Here is a 25,752-nt window from a genome sequence, read left to right as displayed (position 1 = left end):
TCTTGAAAGATACTTTGGCTGAATACCTAATTCTACATTTATAGTTATTTCTTTCAGGACAGACAGGTATTATTTCACTGTTCTCTGGTTTTCTTGTTGCTACTAACATGCCGGCTGTCAGTCTACTTACCATTCATGTGCAGATGATCTATTTCTTCTCTTGGATGTTTTTAAGATCGTCTTCTGCCTTTGGTAATCTGCAGTTCATTCTGATGATGTAAGTATTTTCTATTTTTCTAGCGGGATTTCTTAAGTTTCCGGATCCAAGGATTTGTGTCTTTGAACAGTTCTGGAAACTTCAGAGCTGTAATGTCTCCAAATACTGTCTTCCCACTCATGTGTTCTGTTACATATCTCTAGAGCTCTGATTGGATGTATGTCAAACCTCTTCACTATTTTCTCCGTGTATGAACTTCTCTTTTATTTTTACTACCGTCTTATATTTCTGGGCTATATGGATATACCTTTTTCTTGGCTAAATCTTACAGCTTATTAAATTCTCTCCAGCAACACCTAATCTGCTATATAATCCATACACTGACTTTCTAATTTCAAATATTACATATTTTTATTTTGAAGTTTTGTGTCTTTTTTTAAATCTGTTGTGCTACTGGTTACAATGTGTTGTTTCTTGCTCATTTTTTATGGCCCTTCTCCCCTACTTAAATGTATTGAATCTAGTCATTACATAATGTCAGAAAATACCAATTTATGAAGTCTTTAAGGTCCTGATTCTTCTTTACATTGCTTTTGCTGGTAGTTATGCCATTATGATTGGAATGAGTTACTCATTTTGCTAATAATGTTATCTGAGGGAGTTTTTTGAGGTCTGGAGTAAAGCTGAGTTCCTCCAAAGAGGACTGTCATTTGCTTCTGCCATTTACCAAATGTAGGATCACTTTCTTTTAAATTCTGGGGGCGCCTGGGTGGCTCAGTCGGTTAAGCCTTTGACTTCAGCTCAGGTCATGATCTTGCTGTTCCCGAGTTCAAGCCCCGCATCAGGCTCTGTGCTGACAGCTCGGAGCCTGGAGCCAGTTTCAGATTCTGTGTCTTCCTCTCTCTCTCTCTCTCTCTCTCTCTGCCCTTCCCATGCTTCTCTCTCTCTCTCTCTCTCAAAAACAAACATTAAAAAAATTAAAAAAGAATTTAAATGACGTTACACTTTTTAAAAATTTATGCCAAATATATAGCATGAATATAGAACATGAATCCATGTTAAAGGTGGATTATGGACGGACATTTTGATAAAAGCTTTATTCTCTACCCAGTGCCAAAGTTGGTACAGACAAGTTTTGTTGCTGTCTCCTTCTCCACTTTATTTCTCATCCATCCATACAATGAGAGTAAGATTTTCATAGGGGAAAATCTCAGCTTTACTCAGAGGTCTCCTATTACATTTCTACTCAGACCAGCTCTAACCTCTACCTGTCCATGATCCACATAGCCATCAAGGCAAGAGCTCAAGGTCTCCAAGGTTTAGGGGATTAAATATGGCTTTGGAAGTCACATCAGGACTTCTGCTTTTATTTTTGTTTTTCACCTCTGCAGGTTCTTTCCTTTCATGTCAGCACAGTAGGGCACGGCAAAAGAGTTGTAAGAAAAATTCATAGAGATTTTAACTTTTTCAAATGCGGCTATTTAGGGTAACTAGTCTCTATAACTGGTTACTGCTGGAAGCAAAAATCCTCTCATTTGTTTCACTTCTAAGCCAGCTGACATTGAAAACAGTCAGAAAAGTAAATCTATTTTTTTCTTTAAAATCTCCATGAAAGGAGATTCCATAACCGCCCTGTGGTGGATTGTCAAAATGGCCAAATTCTTCCTTTCTCTGCCTTCATGCTCTTGACATCTGCAAATCCTCCCACAAAAGGCAAAGCTTATCTCCCTACAATCTTGAAGCTGGGTTGGCCATTTGACTCGTTTTGGCCAATGGGACATTAGCAAGCAGGAAGCATGCCGAGGCTCAGACGGGTCTCGCTTATTGAAGCTTGCTCTCCTGTCCTTGGAATTCTGAGACCACCATGCAGAGGAGTCCAGGCCAGGCTGCTGGAGGACAAGAAGCCATATGCAGGCACCCAGCTCAACAGCCTGGCAACCACTGCCAGCTGACCCACCAATATCATGAGGCGAGCGGAGATACGGAGGGCCAGCGCAGACTGGAAGAACGGCCCCGCCAACCCAGCGAATCACGAGCTAAATAAAAAATTATTTTACACTGGTAAATTTTGGTGTAAGCAAAAGGTAACTAATATACTTGCTTAAGAATACAACTGCACCGTGCTAGCTCAAACCTCCCGAGAACAATTTTATTGTCTGCACCCTCTGTCCTGCCTCGGTTTCTAGGGGATGTAACAATGGTCGCTCACCAAGACACTTTTGCAGGTCAGCTTGCACTAAAGGGACTTGCCAATTCACACTATAGAATTTAAACCATGTCAATTAAAATATACTCCATGTATGCTTCCGTACAAAAAATTAGGGTGTGTGAGTATGTTTATTCGCTCAGTGCGGCGTGTAGTTAGATCCTGAGGAAGAGATCTAGAGTTTTTCTCGACGGCAGGGGAAGTCAGTCTCAGACACATGAGACTGAGGTTGGAAGCAGTTACTAAAACGAAAAGATCCGAGGTTTCGTTTGGCCTCAAAGTCAGTCTATGTCAATGGTGTGAAATGGCTCCTCAGGAGGTCAATTCGACATCAGTCATATTCACAGAAATGTTGCCCTTGGTGTAGCTGGCGGACCTTGAGAGCCGTGGTCTGTTCTGGGCGCTATGTTTTCAGAATGATACTGACAAACCGGAATGGATCAAGGAGGAAGACTCCACGATGATGATACAATTTGGAATTTAAGGGTCCATAGGATCAATTTAAGGATCTATAATCAGGCACAGGGAGCCCTAGCTGCTACAAGCATGTGAATAGCAGTTATGGTTGTAAGGCAAACACGAAGCTCTCATTGGACTTCATAAGGGCGGATCTAGAACCAACAGGTGCCACGTTAACTCTTTGGGGCCGAACATTTTATAATCCACAGGGCCGTCCAACCTCAGATTGGCTGCACTGTGGAACAGGAAGCCTGGATGAGGCATTCAAGCAGTAGAGGCTGGGGAGGCATCTGTCAGGGACGATGGGGAAGGGAGTGTTGCCCTGCTTGGGCCAGATGCGTCTCTGGGCTCTGTCAGCAGAGTTTCTCTTCCTTCCTGCTGCTGGTTATCCTGCTTCTTTAGGAAATGATGGCTCCTAAGGGTTCAGAGGTAACCCAACATCCGTCTGCCCCCAAACTACAGACCTTAGTGAAGTCATAATGGACCTTCTCCTCTGTTAAACTTAACCTTTGAGGATTGCCACATTGTTACAGAACAGGTGCTCGACTCAGCGCCATGCTGACTTTCAGCCAGGACTGCTTACTCTTTCATTCACTCTCAGATTGATTTATAGGCACAAGACAGGATTTCTTTCCAGATCTGTAAGTTAAGCTTGAGGGATTGCCTTTTTCCTTCCGGGTCAGCGCTACCACTCTGAAGTCACCAGCTTCCCTCTCTCCCCAACGTCCCGACTCTTCTGTCCCCTCTTCACTCCACGCTGCCTATGGGAGAGTTCTCATAACAGGCGCAAGGAAAGTTTCTTTGGGCCCGTATAGGTATCTCAGCAGCCTGTGTTCGTTCTGCCCACCCTTGTGGCATGTCCTGGGGGGGGGGGGGTGACACCAGGGCCTGTAATCTGACAAGGGGGTTGGGAGTCTGGGTCTCCTACCTTGACAGGTGAAGCATCTGATGTGGAAGTGGTTATTGTGGACACGAACCACTTCCCCTTTGCAGGTGTCTCCACATCGGTAGCACTGGATGACATTGGAGCTGCCTCGGGGATTGTAAGGATTCTGCTGATAAGGAACTGTAGAAAGAAACAAAGAGATCACCATCCAGAAGGCCCTTGCTCTTTAGAAACTCTGCTAGAAGACACTGTCCTAATCCTAACTGGGAGAAAAAGCAGAAAGGGAAGTAATTAGCTGAGTACCTTCAATACATCATCAGGGCTGCACCTGCCAAGCTCGGGCATCATGAGAAGGTGAGTGGCATTGAGACGTGAGTCCATAGATCTCCTTAAGCAGGCAGAGACTTAAGAGTGAGCATAACCTTTCCTCGCAATAATAGTGGCCAAATTCGTGGAAAAAAAAAAAAAGTAAAAGAGGAAGTCGAGTACTTCAAGAAATACCATTTCTTTGGTGATTTCTGGACCAAAACCAGGCCCCGAACTTCTCAAAGAGAATTTGGGTCCTGCAATTGACACGGGTCTCAAAGAAATGGGTGACCGACCCTGCCTCCAATCGGCCTTTGAGTTAAGCAAGTGACACCCTCTCACTGGGCCTCTTGTTTTGACATCTGTAAAATGAGGGTAGTCAGTGGTAGCACAGACTTTGTGTAACAAAGAGGCATAAAGGGGAGGCACTGTAGTTTGGAAGGAGGTTGATGAGGGGACGCCTCTTAAGGCTGCCTTTGAGTGGCAGTTTCCGTAACATTGAGAAAACATCAGAAGTATCTAATGAAGAAAAAGGATGTGGCAGAGAGGACGAAGGGGCTGAAGTCCCTGGAGGCTGGGCATTTAACAATACTGCAGAGCTCTGCTAGCCTCTGGGTCTATTGTTCTCTTGCTCAGACGTTCTCATGGCCACTTTTCTAGATCTCCCGTCCCTGAGATATACTTTGCTTAACCATTCTAAAATCTGGTCATCTGATTAGAATAATTTTGTTTGTTTGTTTATTCTAAGCACCTGCTTCATTCAGGGTTGGAAGGGATATTGACAGCTCTCTGGTCCACTCATTATGTATACGCTGTTGACATAGCTTTGCCAATGAAGAGTCAAATCTCTCTTGTAGAAAGCCCCTAGGGGGACTGGGAGAGAATTCCTCAATTCTCAAACTTGAAGCAACAGTCTAAAATCTTTTGCTCATATCTTATTAGGAGGAGGCTCACTCTTGTCCTGGCTATGAAGATGACCACCTGATTGGAGGGGAATTGATGTCTATCATTGAGACATATCGATTTATTGCCTACAATTTGAACAAGCGTATTATAAGTCACGCAAACCTTGCACTGAAAAGGGACTTAGAGATCACTTGATTCAGGGCTTCCTGACCTAGGGCCGTAGTTGTTAATGGCTGTTGGCTGAAATTTGAATCTTTTATTCTAGGCATATGAAGGGTGGCCCGTGCTGTCTTGCTTGGCAATGAAATATGAATGGGAAGTGTGTGTGTCACTTTCAGTTGGAAGCCCTATGAGCCAGTTGGTGCCTTTTCCATAGCCCAGCAACCAGTGAAACCCCAGATGGTGTGCAGGATGCATCAGCTTGGGTTCCTGACTGGGGAGTCATGGAGCAGAGCTCCAAGGCTAACCCAGGATGAACATCTATTGTGAGCAAGGAGGAATTTGGTTGTCATTGCCTTGTTACTGCAGCATATCTTGACGGAGGCACCTGGGGTCTAGTATTTCTAATTAAATATAAAATTGGGTGTTAGGTACATTATCCCACAGCTTTCTCCAGATTCTCAAAGATGATCTTTGTAACTGATCTCATCTGCTTCCTCCTTTTGAAGATAAGAAACAGGAAAGTGGGACTTTCAATTATCGTTCACTTATAGGTACCCTGAACTCCCGGTGCACCTTAGGGCAAAAAGCTGGTTGCTGAGCCCCGAAAGTGTTGCCTCGGACAAGTTTGCCATCTGAGGCAGGAGAATATCCTTTTCCCAATCTTTTTCTCGAGTTCATGCTCCTTATCCAACTTGTTTCCCGTCTTAAACTTAAGACAAAAGTTAAGTGAGTTAATTAGTTAACTAAATCATTAATTAACTCATTAAACTGGTCAATACATGTAAAGCATTTCAAAAAGCACATGAAATGCTCCACAAATGTTCACCGGTACCATGATCATCACATCCTCCCCACAGCTCAGAGCAATCCTTTCCCACCCCCAGAATGTCCACGTGCATTCATCCTGTTTCCTTTTCTTCTTTCTCTGATTCTTGTTCACCATCCCTGGAAAATATCCCACTCTCCCCTCTCCCACCAATCTGTGGGGGAAAAAAACCACGTAGATTCTATTTACTTGAGCACTGAAGTGATCCACCATTGTCGAGGGAAACAAATCTATGAGTCTGAAAATCAAGTAAGTACCAACAGGATAATCATTACCAATAGGGATGAGAGGTCTCAAAAGTATCCCAAAGTCCCTCCAGATGCTCTGTACTGATTTTCACCTACCTCTTCTAATTTAACCTGCCTTCCTGCTCAAGAACCAACTTCCAAGATCAATTAGATTTTCCCCGATTTGATTTTCTAGGGAAATTTATTTGTGATCATGGTCCTCAGTCAAAACTGAGTCTTTGAACCACTCAGATAAAAAGGCGTAAAATCAGAGTGAGGGGACGGATTGAGAAAATGAGTCTTCTGGTGGGGGGGGGGCAGAGTTACTGATGGGCTCCCCCCGCCCTAACCCTGCTGCTTCCCTCAGGATGAGGGTGCTGCTTTGGTGATGCTGACAGGCTGGAAACCTACAAATGTCTGATGTTTGTAAATAATCCCATAAATAGAAATGCAGGCATCGCGGGTGTGAGTTCTTCCAGATTGCTGATGTAAATAAACTGTGATTATAAAAGGGCAGCGGTGTAGCAAGATTTGATCTTCGAGATGTGTGAAGATCTTTCCTTATCTAGATAGTGCCAACAGGAACTCTAGGGGTCAAGGAGGCTATGCTGACATATGCCATATCTGCTCCTGCCTGGAAAGCAACCTCGGGTGATTACATCCACAACGTAATCTAACCTGATTCTGTGCACGTAGGTGTGTATGGAGGGGTCATTTCTTCCCACCAATCTACACCCCTCCAAAAAAAAAAACACGTTAAAATTTTATTGTTGATTTTCTGCTGGGTATCATTTCCACTAATTTTCATCTCAGAAAGTACTACAAAATCAGTCATGTGACATAACATTTGTCTTATGGGCAAATGTCCCTTGAATTCCAAATTGACTTTTACGTGAATTTTTGAACTGCCTATCCCTGGGAGCAACATTTTACAGCGACCATGAGCCTCAAAGGACATTAACTCTGCTCACTGGTGGAATAATCCATGAAGTTACCGGTTTAGACATATGGATCATGTGATTTGTTTCTCAAATGCGCGCAGGGAATCTCTGGCTTCTGTTTAATGTTATTTGGCCAATAAAGGCACCTGGGAGAGGCATTCTCCCTTCCTAGTCTGTAAGCAGTGTTGTCCAGTAGATTTCTGAGTATGGAACTGTTCTGCATTTACATCGTACAATGTAATAACTACTAGCCATGTGTGGCTGTTGGGCACTTGAAATGTGGCTACCATGACGGAGGTATTGAATTTTTAATTTTATTTCTTTTTAATTAATACAAATTTACATTAAAATAGCCACATGTGGCTAGCGGCACCATTATTGGACATTACAGCTTTATAGACCCACAAACGGACACCAGGCAATGAGGATGGGGTGGGGGAGGGGGGTCGGAAAGAATTAAAACTAGTTGAATCTTATTTATATAAAAATAACATTTATATAAAAATAACACGTACCAATTAGTTCAGGAATACTGCCTCAGACTTAAATTATTCCTTTTCACCCTTGAAGAGTTTTAAAGTTGTACTTAAAAGCAGTTTGCAACAGGAGACAATGACACACACACATTCACCCATCCTGAATTTGATCTGGAAACAAAATCTTCTGAGCAATGAAATAAATACTGTTTTTTTTTTTTTAAGTCACAATGTTTTAGGCACTGCGAGACTGAACAATCTTAATTTTTCCAAGAACAAGGGCAAAAAAAGTCAACTGGCAAAAGGCTGTCAGAGTAATTTTTTAAGACAGAAAACCAGCTGGTCAATGCCTTCGAGATGAAAATTGAAGGTTCTGAAAAATGAAGTCGTCTTTCACATGCATAGCAAATCTTTAAGCGTGATGGGGAAATACAACTTAATTCCGCGATGAAGTGTGCATGTGAAGCTCTCCCCAAATGTGACAAAGATAATTTAAAAGTGTTGGAGCACAACAGCACCTCGGGAGGGGAGGGGTGGCCGGCCTCCTGGCAAGTTTAAAGGAGACAGTGAGTTGAACTGAGCAGGAAACAAGCTGAGCATCCAATTAGTCCATGCGGCTTTCCCTCCCTCCCTCTGGCCATCCTTTTTTTTTTTTTTTTTAATCTTAGGTGCTTCTCTCTCATAGATAGTGTGTGGGTGGCCTGGGTTCCAATTCCCTCCCTGTTCTTACCTGGTTCTACCATCTTGGACAAATCCTCCCTCTGTAATCAATGAGGGGCTTGGACAAAATGATCTGCAAGATTCCCTCCAATTAAAATCTGGCTCTGGCTCTGTGTGTCCTTTTCCGTGCTTCCTTCTCCCTCCCCCCCCCCCACCCCCCTTCTCTCCCTGAACTGGTCTCGACTTTTAAACTAGACCGTGTTGTCTGTCATTAGCTGAGTCTCTTTCAAAAGCAGATGATGGCGTGATTGCCCTCTCCCAAACACCCCGACCTAAGTTATGTTCTCCTTACTGATGTGGTACCTGCACAATTTGCCTTCCTCCCCTGAGGGCTGCCTGACCTTGTAGATAACAACGTGCCTACATTCTAATTGAGTCGTCTTTAAAATCGTCTTTAAAAGGCAGGAGCACCTATGCTATCCTGGGGCATAATGAAAAGAGCTACGAAACTGACTTGGAGACAGTACAACTGTGAATCACTGGCTGGAAGTGTAATAAAAACAGTGGAGCTTCTGGGTGAATGGTGCAACATCGAGCAGGGAATCAACCGGTTCAGAAATGAGCTTGCAACCGCCCCGGGCCCAGGAAAATAACCGATGGCAGGAGCTGTCACACGTCTGCTCCCCACGGCCTCATTAGGGCCCAGAGTACCCGGGGTGTGTTCACAGGTATTTCCTAAATACCGAGGAGGAGCTCCGACTGTGGATCCAGGCATTTCATGGGTAGAAAGCAGTTGCCTGAAAGCTTAGGGTGGGGTCTGTATAGAAAAGTATCTGGCATTTTACAACAGGATCCCTGAATTTGATTTGGGGGTTGAATCAGGGCCTGCAGCCCTGATCCCGTTTCCTGGGGTAAGGCCACAGAGACGTAGGATCCTTGCATTGAGGCACAGAGGTTAAGGGTGTGGACGCTGGAGTCAGGAAGGCTGAGTTTCTATTCTAGCCCTGCTGCCTGCCTGCTGTGTGACCTTGAACAAGTTAAGGGCGTGACACCTGTCTCAGTTTGCTCATCTCTAGAGTGGGAATAATTCAGGTCATCGGTGAGTATTATATCACTTAAATTATATAGAAGTGCTGAGTACACAGCTTGCATGTAACTCGGGCGTGGTAAATACAAGCAATAATTAATATTAAAAGATCTCTGGGGGGCACCTGGGTGGCTCAGTGGGTTGAGCGTCTGACTTCGGCCCAGGTGATGATCTCAGGGTTCGCGAGTTCAAGCCCCGGGTCAGGCTCTGTGCTGACGGCTCGGAGTCTGGAGCCTGCTTCGGATTCTGTGTCTCCTTCTCTCTCTGCCCTTTCCCAGCTTACGCTCTCTTTCTCTCTCTGTCAAAAATAAATAAACTTAAAAAAATTTAAAAGATCTCTGAAGCCACGCGCTCCCATCTCCAACTCAGTATAGGAACATTTTCTGAATGGCTCCTGTCACTTGCTACCGAGTTGGGTTCAGACATTGTCAAATCCATTTTTGGACCAGTCCAACTTGGGCAAAGGTCTTCTGGTTTTTTCCCTCCCTCCTGGGAAGGGAAGGGTGGCGCCCTGGCTGCCACCTGTTCCCCACCTTAGAGGCTCCTCCTCTTTCTCCCCCCATCTCAGAGCTGTCTGTGTACGGGTTTCCGTGGGCTGTAGAGGTGGGTGGTTGACACGCTTTTGATGTACCCTGAAGAGGAATGTGTGAATTGGGTGTTTCCTGTGGTGGGAACAGAGGCTATGATCTGCACTTTCCTGGGGCGGTGTATTTTGGGCACATCTGCTGTTCCCTGGGGGACGCGTTGGCAAGTCAGTTGTGTGTGCATACTGAGAATCGGTGAGTGATTTGTTTTCTGGAAACTCTGTAGGGAGACCGCGAGGGCTGCTTTCCCGTAGCGCAGAAGGGCTACGCGTGTGCCCCCTCATGGCGTCATTACACCTGTGTTCATCGCGTGACTCCCTGGGGCCGGTCAGAGCGGAAGAGGACTGGGAGGTGACCTCATACACTAGACTGTGAGCTGCATGAGGGCAGGGACCACGGGTGTCTTGTTGGCCAGTGTACTATTGTGTGCCACGTACGTGAGTGCTCAAAAGTATTTGGTGGATAAATTAAAGAGCGAATAAAATGAGTCCCTTGGTTTCATTTAACAAATGAGAAGGCTGAGGCCCGGAGAGAGGGGAGAGAACTTAGGCTTGCTTGCATCAGTGTCTGAGGGTGTGTGTTCTAGAATAACAGGATAAGAGAGGCAACCTGGAGAGTGGCCCCAGGGTCACCGAAAGGTGGGGGAGGGAGTTCACAGACACAGAAGAATAAATTTCCATAAATCTGGAGTTGTGCTGAGGCTTAGCATTAGCCCAGGTGGGCCGACGGGGGTTGGGGGGGGGGTGGTGGGGTCAGTGGTCTAAGATGCAGAAGCATAAGGGGACAGCTCGGAAAGAAGCTGGACAAAACAGCATGGCTGAATGCCCAAGGAAAGGCCTGGAAGGATAAGAGATAGCAGTGAGAGAGCGGTTACTCTGTCAGAAAGTGCTCAGCCATATGCATACTCCATCTCATTGAGTTTTCGAGTTCAGGAGGGGGACCTTACTAATATCCCTCTTTTACAGATGCGGAAACTGAGGCCCGAAGAGCTGAGGTCACTCGCCCAAGGCCACACCGTTAGTATGGCAGCAGGGCCTGAACCTAGGTAGTTCTCACCACGATGCTTTACTGCCTGCCATGCACCAGTGCCAACACGGCTCCCTCTGGGGAGGGAGTGAGCTTGGGGGAGGCTACAAAGGGCATCTAATTACTCCCCAGACAGTAATCATCCATCCCTTGTCTAGCCGATTTCCAATGTGCACATAAATTTCACACAGATTTAAGAATAACGTTTGGAGGGTACAGCCCAGGAAACTGGGCACGGTAACGCAGCATCTGTGGCCAAGGATGAAGACTCCATGATGGTTGCCCCCTCCCCCCTCCCCCCCCCCCCCCAAAACGAGCGGATGGCAGCCTTGAGCCACTTCCCCGGCACGAGAGGGGCAGCCCGACAGGTGTGGGTGTTGGGTCCCTCAGAGAGGCAGGCTCTGCAGGTGCTGGCAGCTGTCACAGAGCAGAGGCAGGGGCGCTCTGGGAAACCCCCAGTCCCTGCACAGATGGCCCGGCCTGGCCCCACTTTCCCATGTCAGCAGGTCGGTAACACGGTCTGTCACCCCAAGACGACATTATAAAAGCCTTGCTGCAACAGAAACTCTTCCTCAGCCTCTCTCTGCCAGGCTCGTCAGCGTGTTCCGTGGTCATGGCGGGGAGCTGGCAACATGGCCGCGCCACCTTCTTCAGAAGTATGTTGTCAGGACATGTGTCAGAACGGCACGCTCTTGGCCAGACAGGCTGCTCTTGCCTGACAGCCAGCTGCCACGCTCCAGCTCCAGCAGCAAGAGTCTGTCTAGACTCAAATGGCTCTTTACCTCAGCGAGGTCCCAGGCGAGGAGCCTGGACCTCAAGTCCATGACTGGAGTGATGTATTCTTCACTTGTTGGTCAAGTCACTTGATAAAATGAGAATTGTGGATTTTTATTAAGTTGCTAAATTCGGAAAGCTGGTCCCGAAACAATATCATAGAATTAACTTTCTGCTCATTTCTATGTTAATCTTATGATAAGAAAGAAAGAAAGAAAGAAAGAAAGAAAGAAAGAAGGAAAGAAAGAAAGGAGGGAGGAAAAAAAGGAAGAAATGAGGGAGGAAAGAAAGAAAGAAAGGAGGAAAGAAAGAAAGAAAGAAAGAAAGAAAGAAAAGGAGGAAAGAAAGAAAGAAAGAAAGAAAGAAAGAAAAGAAAGAAAAGAAAGAAAAGAAAGGAGGGAGGAAAGAAAGAAAGAAAGGAAGAAAGAAAGGAAGAAAGAAAGAAAGAAAGAAAGAAAGAAAGAAAGAAAGAAAAAGAAAGAAAGAAAGAAAACCCATATACTTCTGACTAAATTCAATAAAACACTTCAAGATTAAAAAACAACAACAATAAAAGCCCTCAATTCTTTCTTTTAAGTCAGCTTGGTTCCTATTTCAGCATAAGCAGAAACTCAACATAAGCAGATGGCCAGCATGTACCCCCATCCTGCTCTTCACTGGGGTTGCGTTGGGGGGCTCAGCCCAGAGGGGCAGCATGGGGCCTCTTTCTAAGGAGTCAAATAGATCTGTGTTCTCATTTCTTTCCCGCAGATTCTCCTCCCCACCTCTGGGCCAGGGAATCATTTTGTTAGCTGGGGGTAAAGGAGTGCTTTTTGCTCTCTCTAATTTACACTTTCTCTAGAATGTTTAGCTTTGTAGTGGATCCTTCCTGTTCTAAGGGCACAAACTTTTGAAATTCAAAAGTCAGGAAGTGACCTCTTTTGTCTCTGCCTCCTGCTGCCCATCCTGGCCCTGAGGCCTCCTTCACTGAATGGAGGGAAGGAGCAGGAGGGCTGGGTGAAGGAAGTACCAGTTAATATTTCAAGACTATCATCTTGCTGCACTTGGGCACGGGGTTCTAAAAATACGATCTATAGAGCTGGGTATGAATGGCTGAGAAATAGTTGAGACTTGCTGCAGGAGGGGGAAATCCCTAGGGTGTTTGGCATTTGTCCCGCTTGGAGGTGGCTCCTGTCAATCAACACCACGTCTCTTGTCATTGCTGACTCTGTCCCTCATATCTTTACCAAGCCCCCAATCAGGGACACTGAAGGGCTGTGAAAAGAGCTAAACGCTAACATGAACTGGGCAATCACTAGGTGCCAGGCCCTGTGCTAAGTTCTTCAGACCTACTCTCTCACTGAATTCTCAAGCCCCACGAGACAGATACCCCAGGATCCCTCTTCTATCCAAGGGCAATCTGAGGCACAGAGAGGTTAATTAATTGGCCTGAATTCACACCACATGTAGACATTGGAGCTAGGATTCAGGCAGGCATTGGAGGTCTAGAAGAGGCTTGATTTTGCCTCCTAGTGTATCCCGAGGGAAAGAAGGGGACCTGGCCAGCCAGGCAATCCCAACAAGCATAATGGCTGTCTTGCCCTGGGGCCTCGAGGCACCCTTTCCAGCATCTCTACAGCTTATCTGAGAACACTATTTGGGTTGCTTCCGAGGCCCTGGAAACCATGTCGGAAATAGAGGAACTCCAGGAAGCTACCAATTGTCTTTGTGCTATGAGTGACTCAGTCCCTTGGCCTCCGAGCCAGAGGTTTTAATACTTATACAATGTTTGCTTCCTGAGACTGGCAGGCCATCAGGCTCTGACAGACTGTTGGGAAATGCAAGGAACATCAGCTGTCACCTGGGCTCCCCTTGACTTATGGGTTTTCAGCATCAGAAGGGAAGGCATATAGAAAATATCTCATCTAGAGCTTTCCTTTTTTTTTTTTTTTTTTTTTTTTTTAAAGCTTCAAACTTGAAATGATGAAATGGCCTCTAGGTTGTACGGATTCATTGCAAACCATGCCTGGAATGCAAACACGCGGTGACCTGGGAGTTATTCAGGGAAATCCCCTAGACCAGGGGATGCTTGCGTTGGATGGGGCTCCCAGACACGCTTTATTTGCACGGCGCGGTGTTTGTTTTTAAATCCTTCCACATCACCATGGCTCCCACCTCTTCCTTTTGCCTCACCCCTGGCCAGCTTCTCTCCCACACTGCCAGGCACTTGAAGGCACTGGTGTTGTGATCACCGCCCAGGGCCCACACAGCTGCTGTGACTGAAGTGATGTAGGGTCTGACGTGCCACCTACTTGTGACCCCCTCTCTCTCCAAGCTAGCCCTCAGGATGGACACCTTCCTTCTGCTCCTTCTCCTCCACATTTTACAGATGCAGCATGCAGCCCTGAGGCTCCGTGAGGGGAGGAGCTTGCTCAGGGTCTCTGCCACCCTGGACACATCAGATGTTCTCCAGCAGGGAGATGTTCTCCCTTCTGATCAGGGACCGTTTGCCCAAGTACAGGCCAAACTGAGGTACAAGTGACACCAAAGCCATCCCAAGCAGCTTCGGTGCTCAGGGGGCAGAGGTCCCCCAAAGCCCCCTCTTTGGTGTCCAGGGTGCTTGCCTCACTGCTCCAAGTTTGACAGGGCTCTCCTGGATGACCTTGGCCATCATCCATTCACCTGCAGGCGCGTTTACTACACAATAGCACCCCACCCCCCACCCCCCCACCCCCAATCTGGGCTGTCAGGCCTTTCTTTCCCCAGGCTGGGAGGATGGCTCACCATGGTTCTACTGTGTCTCATCCGCTCCCTCCCTCCCTCTTTCTTTATCTCTCAGTCCCTCTCTCCTTCTGCCTTTCTTCCCCCTCCCCACCTTCCCCCTTTCTTCCTTCCTCCTCTGTCTTACCAAGATTTCTGTTAATATCTGGTTCTTCCCTGGGAGACGGAACCAGTTATTTTTTGTGAGGCCTCAGGCAGGACACGCCCCATTCCTGGGTTACTGTTTTCCCATCTATAAAGGAAAAGGTTTGCATTCTTGGATCTCTCAGTTTCCTTTCGGAGCCAATATGCTATGCATATTAAACACAAGTGCAACACAAAATGCCTTCAGGGGCCAGGCAGGTAATGTCAGTACAAAATCAATCCAAGGGGATCAAACTGACAAGATTGGCTCACCTAATGGAGAAGAAGCTGCTAGGCCCCAGGGGATTATTGTCCTGCAAAAACCTGTTAAGGTCCCAAAAAGGCGTATCTGTGGCAGGATATATTCTGCCTGTGGGCCACCAGTTTGGGATCCCTGCATCCAGGCAGATAGATGACCACAAAGTCACTTCCAATTACCGTCTGAGAAGTCACGTGCGCACCATATGCCTGTAGGATCTGGAAGAGTAGAATATTCCTAAAATGAGGTCTTGCAGAGCCCCAGGCTGGATAAGGGAGCACCATATAAGCATGTCAATCTCAAGGTCCTGGCTACATTACTTCCTCAGGGACGGGCATGGGTTTTCAATTTTTCTGACCATGAACCACTAGAAGAAATTACTTTTGCAAAATGACCCAATACACAAATACGTGAAACAAAATTTTTGCAAACAAGACTTATTTTTAGTACACATGATACGTAGTGATCTTTTCTTTCTCTATTCCATTCCATTTGAATACTTCATGCTATTTCATTAAAAAATGTTGCTTGCCACCCAGTAATATGTATAAGTTCAGAGATGAAAAGAATGATGAAGATCATTCTAGGTTTGCATTGTCCCACAGGCTAATCATTCTTTAAATGTGGCCAAATTAAAATCAGTTAAGTAAAATTAAAAATCCGGTTTCCCAGTCACACTAACCGTATTTTAAGTACTCATGTGGCCACATATGGCAAGTGGCAATTGTATTGGACAGCAGAAATAGAACATCGTCATTAGTGCAGAAAGTTCTATTAGGTGTCTTTACAACAAGCCTCGCGGTTTTGCCAAGAAAAGAGACCAAGGCCCATGGCCCTTCAGAGAGAGAGATCTGAAATTGCGGATGTATGGGTTGGGGACAAATGGAGGTAGCCTCAAAGATGTCTGCCAGGGTCACACGAGGAATCAGGGTGAAGAATGGGCCCTTGCAGGTGTATCTTTGCTATGGGACCCGCAACTCAAAGGCCACATCTGCAGTCCACAGGTGAGGCGGTTGGATTAGACTCTTAACCTTCACAGAAAAACAGAAGCAAATTTTCATGGCTCTAGGTGGTATTTATGGAGTAGTTTCTGTGAGCTGGAGCAAAAATGGGCTATGGAACCTGTCAGATCTGGGTTCAAATCCAGCCTTTTCCTCTCGCAAGCTGTATGAGATCGAGCAAAGTGCTATGCCACTGAGCCTCAGTTTCCTGATCTGTAAACTGGGAATGGTATATTTGCCTTTCAGAATTTCTGAATGGAGCAGAGGTGGCGTAAATGGCTCCTTTCTTCCTGGAAGTGCTTTGTGCCATATCATCTGGTATATTGCGAGTGCTAAGCCAAAGCTTGCTGTAATGATAACGATAACAGAAATAATAATAGCAAAGCTAAATATTGTGGAGATGTACAGATAAAGTAAATACATCTCCTACTCTATAGGAAATTCCATGATGGAGTAGGGAAGTTTTTTTTATTTTATTGCATCTTTTTAAAGATATGTTTTTAACGTTTTATTTATTTTTGAGAGAGACAGAGCACAAGCAGGAGCAGGCGAGGGACAGAGAGAGAGAGAGAGAGAGAGAGAGAGAGAGAGAGAGAGAGGAACAGAAGATCCGAAGCGGACTCTGTGCTGACAGCAGCAAACCCGGTGTGGGGCTGGAACTCATAAACTGCGAGATCATGACCTGAGCCGAAGTCAGAGGCTCAACCATCTGAGCCACCCAGATGCCCCTAAATTTATTAAAATTTAGTTTATTTATTTTGAGAGAGAGAGTGAGTGGGGGAGGGGCAGAGAGAGAGAGAGGGAGGGAATCCTAAGCAGGCTCTGAGTGGCAGCATGGAGCCTGACGCCAGGCTCGAACTCATGAGATCATGACCCAGCTGAGACAAAGAGTGGGTGGCTTAACTGACTGAGCCACCCAGGCAACCCTTTTATTACTGCGTCTTTAATGCCAAACCCAGTCCCTGGGGACTAGTAGGCACTCAATTCATACTTGCCAAATAACAAATAATGAAAATATGTCCCTAAATGCTACAGCCTAGAATTTCTTAAAAGAATCAGAGAGGTCTAAAAATGGGGTGCTGACAATCTTACCAATTATTTCTGATTGAAAAGGGGAGGGGAAAGAAAGACAACGGAGGACGGGGCATTTTGTACTTTAAAGTAGGTTGTTGACACATGGTTATCTGGGATGAAGAAGTCAAGACACGGTAAGTAACCAAGAAAGAGAATAAAACGACTAAAAGATAATTAGGGGGAAAGATGAATACATTTCCTTTGGAGAGAAAAGGTTTTATAAAAACAAAGATCCTCTCCCCGCCCCCCCTTCCCCAAATCAATGGGCAAAAGTTGCTTTTTTTTTTTTTACCTTCAGGAAACAAAGCATTGTTCAGAGTTTAAAGTTGAATCTGTTTATCCAGGGGGATGCGGGGGCAATGTTTACTTTTTGTGCGTATCAGCAAGTGGTTCTCAATTACGGTTTGGCCCGTGCAGAATGCCCTGCAAACAGCTTTTCCCGGCCGCAATGTAGCGGACATCTGTTGTTTTGCTTGCTCAGCATCTGTTCGGCTTCTTCTGGCAACACAACCCCGTTTTCCCGTGGGGAACCCACTCTGTGGGGTTTGGGTGGGCTGACCCTCTTCCAACGCGGGGTCGGGAAGGAGCCCGGGCCGGCCAGTCAAGAGAACCCCAATTCTCTCCCACGTGACTCGCAGGCACGTGACCACGTCATCTCCGGGGATTTCTACAGGAGCTCTCCCAGAAGCCATCTGGGTTGCTAAGCTAGGGGAAGGAGGTCCGGGGCTCCCGATGCCATCTCGCCCCCCACGTTGGGACAGCCTAGTAGATAGGGATGGAAGGAGAGGATGAACAGATCCCCTGAATCTATCACCTGAGTCTGTGGATCCAGATGGGCCCGAAGCCAGCGGCACATCTGAGCTTCCCAATTATACGCACCAATATAGCACAGTCTTTTTCTAAAACAATTATGAGTGAGCTTGAGTTGTGGTTTCGTCACATGCAGCCGACTACTTTATGTCTTAATTAATCACAGTTTTCCCTCTAAATCATAATCTGCCATCGATTTAAGTTAAACACATTCCAGGACCATTTCCTGCCAGACCTCGTGTATGTGATGTGATCCCGGCATCTCACTGAGGGCACAAGGACTGATGAGGTGGACACGGTCCCCTGTCCTCGTGTGACTCACACTCCAGCAGGGAAAATAGTGGGCAAAGTGCTCCAAGAGAGGAAGAGGAGTCCGTAGCAGGCACCACTGTTGCGGTCTCAACGGCCATTCGTCTCTTCATCTGCTAACAGAACCTCCCTCTCCTGCAGGAAACCCATTTTTGTTTATCCTCCCCTGAGCAGCCATGTCTTTCTGTCTTTCCTAGACCTGGGGAGGGAGTCCTTATTGGTGAAACTGGCTCTCATAACCTCATTCCTTTGCCAGCTGATTGACCCAGGCAGAGGCACGTGACGGACTCCTGGTCGAAGAGACAGGAGGGGAGGTCAGGTGGAAGCCCAAGGTTTTCCTTGCCCTTCTCAGCCTCTGGATGTTTTTGTCCGCCTTGGACGCTGGAACTGCAGCCCTGCCTCCCGCAACGGATCCTGAGGGGAGCCACCTACACTGTAAAGAATCTGGGTGCTTGAGGAGGCTGCTGAGCCTTTAAATCGACCTGCGTGGATCTGCTATCACCCCTCCCCTCCTATGGCCTTTCTCTTCTATGAAACAGACATGGCTGGATTCTTGAAGCTACTTTTAGTTGGGGGCTGTCCCGTATGGCTGCAGGCACTCTACGGAACCAAGGGTGCTATGCTAAGGAGCCTCTGAGCAGTCGAGGAAGGTTCTGGAGCCACTCTGGGGATGAAAAAGTTAGCCAAGCAGAGGTGAGGTGAGACAAGGTGGGTGTGGAAGTCAGTGGTGGAAGTGAAACTGGAACGGATGTCTTCATGGTGGTGATTTTTGCTGGATGTTTCTCAAAATGATCAGCCAACCGCCTGCTTCAGAATCACCTGGGGAGGGGTATGGATTATCAAAATACAGATTCCTGGGCTTTACCCCATACCTACTGAATCAGACTTTACGTTTTAAACAAGCTCCTCTGGAGAGTCTTTTCTTAAAAGACCGAGAGCCCTTGGGTTAGTGACTAGAAGACTCGCCCACTCTTTGGCACCGCGATGAGAATGTTAGAAATCTTGATATCTGATACTAGTGCGCATCAAAAGTGTTGTCACAGATAGATTTATGCCAATATCCTTCTGAGTATTACAAAGTGTATTTTCTCCGATGTGTTTGCCAATCTTCACAGATGTTTAAAAGTCAGCTGGCAATGAAATGATGTCCTAATACAAATAGATTAGCCTCCTCTTAATTCATTAAACGCTTTTCTTTTCTAAAGTTGTCATTTCTCTTAGGAAGAGCTGTTTCTGGTCTGTTATTAGAGCTATCACCCCCCCCCCCCCACAACCCCCCCATCAGGCAGAGATGAACAGTGGTGGCTGCGTGGGCAGAGAGATGAGCAAAGGTGTTTCCTCTCTCTCTAGTGTATTCTGAGGAATGCGCTTTGAGGTCTCAGAACCAGCTTGTCACGTTGGCACTTGTCCAAACCAGAGTCGGTTCTTGGACACGATGAACCCTGAAACTCGTGGGTTCGTGGAAGCTCTCATAGTCTACCCATTACCAAGACATATAGATGGATCCTTTACCGAGCTCCCCAGTTCAGCCTTTTCCCTCCATCTCTCCCCTGGCTTCCATCGCTTTCCTACCACACATCTTTCCTAGATCAGTGGCTCTCAACGACGGGCAATTCCCTGATCCCCCTGACCCTATACACGGGGCGGGGGGGTCAATTCAGTGTCTTGACTGAATTTTAGCTCGTGTTTTTGGATTCCACAGCAGAGTCAGGACTAGAATCCAGGACTTCTGATGCCAAGTCTAGTGTTCATGCCATGGCCGCAGGATCCACGGTATCAGAAAAAAGACCTGAACTTAGGAGAGTGGACGGGATGGGATGAAATGGAAATGGGCGGTGCAGGCAGAAGAGTCAAGCAGACTGCACGAGCAGGGAGGGGGCTTGGTAGCTGGAGGTACAATACACTTGGCTAGAACAGCATACACAGAGAGCACAGTGCGTTTAGATCTCAAGAGCAGCTGCTCAAAAGTCCAGGAGCCCACAGAATCCGGTTTAACGTGAGTTAATTTGAACTAAGAGCGCCTGCAAATACAATCTTAAGGAGGGGATTAAAATTCTGCACCATTGTAGCTCAAAAGCAGCCATAGACAATAGGAAAATGAATGAACATGGCTGCGTTCCAATAAAACTTTATTTACGAAGATAGGCAGTGGGCCGGAATTAACCTTCGAGCCACAGCTTGCCCACCCCTGCTACAGACTCATTCAGTGGGCTAGCAGAAGTGTGTGTGGCTATGCTCAGCGTCCTGATGCCACCCATGTTTCAAAGCCAGCTCAGAGGTTGTCTGGCTGGGTATTAGACTAGATGATTTTAAAGCTCCCTAGCCACTATGAGATTCAAGGATGCTTTGGCCTGATGTTACCTCAAGGATAGAGAGGTAGAATCTCCACCTCCAATTTAAGCTATGTTTGGAATGGAAACTATCCGCCAACAAAATGCCTCCAATTGTAACTGCCAGTTCTATAACTGAGCATATGTTGGTGGAAGCTTCAATTCATGGTGAGCCAGTTAAAATGCAAGGAAGGGACAGCTAGCAGATCTTTCGAGTTAAGAGTCCAGGCTGTTAATTACTTCTGTAAAAGAAATACATAAACATGCAGATGGCAACTGTAGTAAATATGATCATCTACATATAAATATCAAACTCCAACCCACTCCTCGAGGCCTATCTCGTATGCAGCACACTTCTAGAAATTCTTCCAGATTCTCCCCTCACTCTCCTCTAAATATGAGCTCTCTTCTTTAAAAACTCATGGCATATACTCCTTATGACTAAGCAGTGGTTCTCAAACTTGAGCAGGCATCACAATCCCTAAATGTCTTGTCAAAAGACAGATTGCTGGGCCCCAATGCCCCGGTTTTCCATCGAATAGGTCTGGCGTGAGGCTGAGAATTTGCATTTCTAATGAGTTCCCTGGTGATGCTCCTGCTGCTGGTCAGGGGACCACCACTGACCTAGAACATTTTCTAAACTATAATGGCGTTATTTGTGCTTGCTTTCTTTCCCTTAGCAGATTTTAAATTGCTTGAGGAGAAATGCTACAGCCTAGAGGATTCTTGCAGGTCCTCAACAAACATCTAGACACGCCCGTGGGATGAGGTGAGGAGTTAAGTTTCTGGTCAGGATGAACTTGACAGCTGTTTCCTACAACAGGTATTTCTTGAGCCCACAAAGAAGGCAAATGCAACAGACATGTTCCCAAGAAGTAACTAGGAGCCAGTACAGGAAATTTCTGTGGCTAAACCACGCTGTAATAGAAATCACAACATGGTCAAGTTCAACATTCTGGTGGAAGACCAAAACCCAAATGAAATCCATCAAATGGTTATGTAACTTTTCCTATACACAATGTGGTTACTGGGTAGGGGTGGGTGTGTGTGTGTGGGGGGGGGGACGCACAATGACAAATACCAGAAACACTAAAGCTCAGCTCAATACCCTTTGTAAGGAATCAAAAAATAAAAGCACGTTGGGGATCAGAATGTGGCTTTATTTGGAGTCAGGGTCTTTAAGGAGGTGATTAGGTTAAAATGAAGCCATTAGGGTAGGCTCTAACCTAACAGACTGATGTCCTCCTAAGAAGAGGAGATCAGGGCAGAAGCATGCACGCGGCGATGTGAAGGCACAGGAAGAAGACAGCCGTCCACAAGCCAAGGAGAGAGGCCTCCGGAGAAACCAACCCTGATGACCCCTCGATCTCCGACTTCGAGCCTCCAGAGCTATCGTAAGATAGATTTCTGTTGTTTAAGCCACCCACGTGGGGTATTTTGTTAGGGTAGCCCAAGCAAACTTACATAGGCTCCACAGCAGTATTTTAAATAATATAAAGGGTATAAAAGCTGCCAGGGAATCAAGATTATGCAATGCCCCTAGAGTACAATATGCCCTGCACCACCTCAGCCCTAACATCTCTTGCCTGGAGGATCCCAGCAGGTCCACACCGGACCTTCTCCTCACCCACTCTCAAACACTAGCCACACAGAGATGCTTTCAAAATGCAAATCTGATGACGCTTCACCTTGACTCCCACCACCGCCAATGGCATTTAACACCATTCAGTGGCTTCACTTGACCTTTGGGATAGAGCCAGACTGCCTGCCATGGTCTGCAAGGCCCTGAGTGGCCCGGTCCCTGCCAGCTTCCCCCATTTCTTCCCAGACCCTTTTCCCCTCTGGCAGTGCATGATAGCCACACTGGCTTTCTTTCTTTTTCCTCAAATGCATCCTGATCTTTCTCAACACCAGAGACTCCCAGTCTGGAACAGACACGCCAGAGGGGCTTCTGCATTCGGACGGGTGACATTTCCTGGAAAACGCATCTTGAGGCAGATGGCTTCCGGCAGGAAGAAGTCCTGACTGCTCTTGCCCCACTGCCTTTGTCAGGCTAGTCACCAGCAGAAATCATCCAAAGAGCAGCTGAAAAGTGTCAGAGCTTTGAGGAAGGGGCACAGTAAAAGGTGAGGCCTACTGAGATGTACACAGGATGTCCTTCCCGAGCTGGACACAGGTGTCACCAGGTACCACTCACCTGGGAATTGTAAAAGGAGCCGAGGGGTGAAATTCTGGGCTTGTTGGCCAAAACAAATCACCTGCTCTGACGAGAGTGATGAAAGGGTTCTTTCTCTATGGTCTGGCTTGTCCACTGCCCTTCCAGACACAAAGAGAAGCGCAAAGCCTCTATCCTGTGCTTGCTGTCCTATGTCTCTTTTTATTATCACTTAATTGTAGAGACCACGCTTTCTGAATGAGAGACCGAAATGCATGGTTGGACGCATGGCCTAACAATGGGATGAAATATTTAAAATGAGGACAACTGAACATAAGGACACTAAACCCGCAATGAACTGACTCTTTTTACCTTGCCCTATTTACCTATAACCCAAATAAAGCTGGATTTGCCTTTGCTCAACTGCTGTGCAGAATTGTATTAAATTTTAATGATTAAAAGACACATAGCCAGCAACCAAAAGTAATAAAAAAAAAAAAGCCAAATATATGCTGGCTTCTCTTTCAAAGAATAGCCAAGGGAAAAAGGCATCTACTTAATAACTAGCAAAACAGAGGCTACCCCAAAGGCTTTCTCATTCACTGCCTCATTTGACTGTCACCAGACATGGGAGTCAGGAGAGGTGACGGTCATGTTGCCCGTTTTATGGATGAAAAAACTGAGGCTCAGGGAGCTGGAGAGATGTGGCCAGACTCCTACATATGCCTTCTGACCCTAGTTCAGTGAACTTTCTTTTCTACACTTTTGCACACACACACACACACACACACACACACACATCACACACTCACAGAGACCACTAGGCTCCCTTTCCACTATTCTGCATCCTAAAATATTGTTTTTTGTTTTTTATTTCCTGGCACTGATGTCAGAAAAAATGATTATTGCCAATATAGGTTCAAGAAATCCCAAGAGATTCATTAACATTTGATTCCCAAACCCCAGTTAAACGTGTTGCTCAGAAAAGAAGGAGCAAATGTCAATGAAACATACAAGCATTTTTGCTCTCTCAGCCTCTCTAAGCTAGATTAATGCTTCAAGAAAAAAAAAAAATCCTACCAGAATACCTCTTTTCTAGCCAAAAAGGCATTCTGTCCCCAGTCGACTCCAGAAACCCGGTACAATAATTAACATGTGGGCCACAGGCCCAAACTCATTGGCATAGGACAGATTCTCAGATGAGAAACAGAGAAGCCCCAAATCCCACTCACATAAAGGGCTTATTGACATTATCTATTGAAAAGAATACAGATTTCAAGGGATACAGGCAGAGAGAAACAGAATTTTGGCTACAGAGGAAGTAGGTGGGGGGCAGGGGGAAACTTCTCCCCTAGTTCAAAGCCCCTACATTTTCACCAGAGCATTCTCTAAGTTCATACAGTCAAATGGACTTTGCCACTGGCTAAGGAGCATTTCCCCATAGCACTGATGTCACAGAAGCCAAAATAATCCAGGCCAGCAAACACATTCCAGTTATAAAACAGAAGGTTTCAGAGAGCTCCCACAGGCAGATTAGCTATGTGTGACGCTCAGGTGTCCTGGACGTGGGGGCAGCCACTCAACCTGGGGCTCATACCAAAAAGAGAAATGACCTCAGTAAGGGCAATGGCATTCAGATCCAGAAAACCCAAGAGAAGACAGTGGTTCGATTATTAGAGGGAAGGGGACAGAGGAGATTAGGGCTAAAAGGCTCCATGAGGAGCCAGAAGTCTGAAAAGTGCCAAGCAAGAGGACGGACACAGGCATTCATACCATTTGCTTCCGGTCTCTGTGCCGGGTATGGGACGCAGAGGGCTCTGGAGCTGGAGGACAATTCTTGCCTGTTAGATAGTTAGCCTATTTGTGCTTCAGATTCTTCTCATCCTGGAGGTACAGTCAGCACGCCAGGTGGTGAGCCAACAGAGGGACCATAAAGAATAGCTATGAATACAGAGTGTCTCAGACTTCCTAAGGACAAGGTGTCCTAAGGTTTTCTTGAGTCCTTTGACCCCCAAAGCTTTTCCCAAGTGAGCACGCTACAATGACACTAGCATTACCCTGGTGTCCCTTTTCTGGTACCCACCAAGTCCAGGGAAGACCAGTCAGCACAAGCAGATTTTAAAGGCCATGCCCTGAAGCTCATGCGTGTTGGTGTAGTCATTTATTTGGCAATAAACTTGGGTAATTTCTTGCAGACTGGGTAATTGCTATGTGTTAAGGACTAGGGATGCACTGGTGAATAAAACCAGCATGCTTCCTATTCTTTGGGCGTTCACAATTCCATGGGGGAAGATACACAGTAAGTCAATAAACAAATAAATAACTACAAAGTAGGACTAGTCGAAAGAAGGAAATGAGTAAGGGGTGGGGACAGGTAATCTGAAGATAAAGCATGTCAGCTGACACTGCAAGAATTTGAAGCCAGCCATGGCAGACCAGGGAGAAGAAGAATGTGGGTGGAGGAACAGCATGAGCAAGGGCCCTGAGGCTGGGAAGCACATGGCGAGTTCAAGGGGGCCAGTACAGCTAGAACATCTGGGTCAGGGAGAGAGCTACACAAAGTAACTTGCAGAGGAGACTCTTAAAATATACAGTTGAAAGTTTCCCAAGCACTTTCCCAGGTGTTATTCCAGTTGAAACAGCCCTTTGAGGTAGGCGAGGCTAATAGATCTATTAGGTTGATGAGGATCCTAGCAGATATCACAGAGTTCATAGGAGAGTTGAGATTTGAAGTCAGTTCTTCTGTTTCTAAGCTTAGGAATGTTTTAAAAGGTCTCTCTCTGTCTCTCTCTCTCTTTATATATATATTTATACGTATAATGTATATTTATATAATGGTTATATATTTATATATGATACATATTTATATATCTATACCTAGTATATATTTACATACCTATATATTATTTATATGTAAAATTTAGAGTATAAAAGTTTATACATAACTATATATACATATATATTTATATATACACATATGTATATGTATATATACATATATATACACATATATATGTAAATGTGTGTACATATATTTATATACATATTATATATATACATAATACTTATAATATATATATATATATATACACACACATAAGTTGGGTATAAATTATAAATGAAATATATAGGGGCACCTGGGTGGCCCAGTTGGTTCAGCATCTGACTTTGGCTCAGGTCATGATCTCACAGTTCGTGATTTTGAGCCCCGTGTTGGGCTCCCTGCTGACAGCTTGGAGCCTGGAGCC

General features: G+C 45.9%; 1 protein-coding gene and 1 long non-coding RNA gene across 10 annotated transcripts in view; one reads left to right on the top strand and one right to left on the bottom strand.

Annotated features, from left to right (window-relative positions):
- The window catches only part of ABLIM3 (actin binding LIM protein family member 3), a 108,610-nt gene that overhangs the window by 66,398 nt on the left and 16,460 nt on the right, over positions 1-25,752 (bottom strand). For all 8 annotated transcript variants that reach the window (XM_058719712.1, XM_058719721.1, XM_058719717.1 and 5 more), the window contains one exon: positions 3,751-3,888. In XM_058719712.1, coding sequence (XP_058575695.1) covers positions 3,751-3,888 — 138 coding nt within the window. The remainder of the gene's footprint in view (positions 1-3,750; positions 3,889-25,752) is intronic.
- LOC131506221 (uncharacterized) lies at positions 3,251-11,634 on the top strand. Of its 2 annotated transcripts, XR_009258805.1 has the most exons (4): positions 3,251-3,463; positions 3,816-4,062; positions 10,110-10,234; positions 10,849-11,634. It is a non-coding gene; the product is annotated as an uncharacterized LOC131506221 (long non-coding RNA). The 2 variants fall into 2 exon arrangements; XR_009258811.1 differs by lacking the exon at positions 10,110-10,234 and having other exon boundaries at positions 3,253-3,463.

The sequence above is a fragment of the Neofelis nebulosa genome, chromosome 1, assembly GCF_028018385.1.
Source record: "Neofelis nebulosa isolate mNeoNeb1 chromosome 1, mNeoNeb1.pri, whole genome shotgun sequence".
NCBI classification, from domain to species: Eukaryota; Metazoa; Chordata; class Mammalia; order Carnivora; family Felidae; genus Neofelis; species Neofelis nebulosa.
Note: the sequence above shows the minus strand (reverse complement) of the source record. Positions and strands in the feature narration are given on the sequence as shown.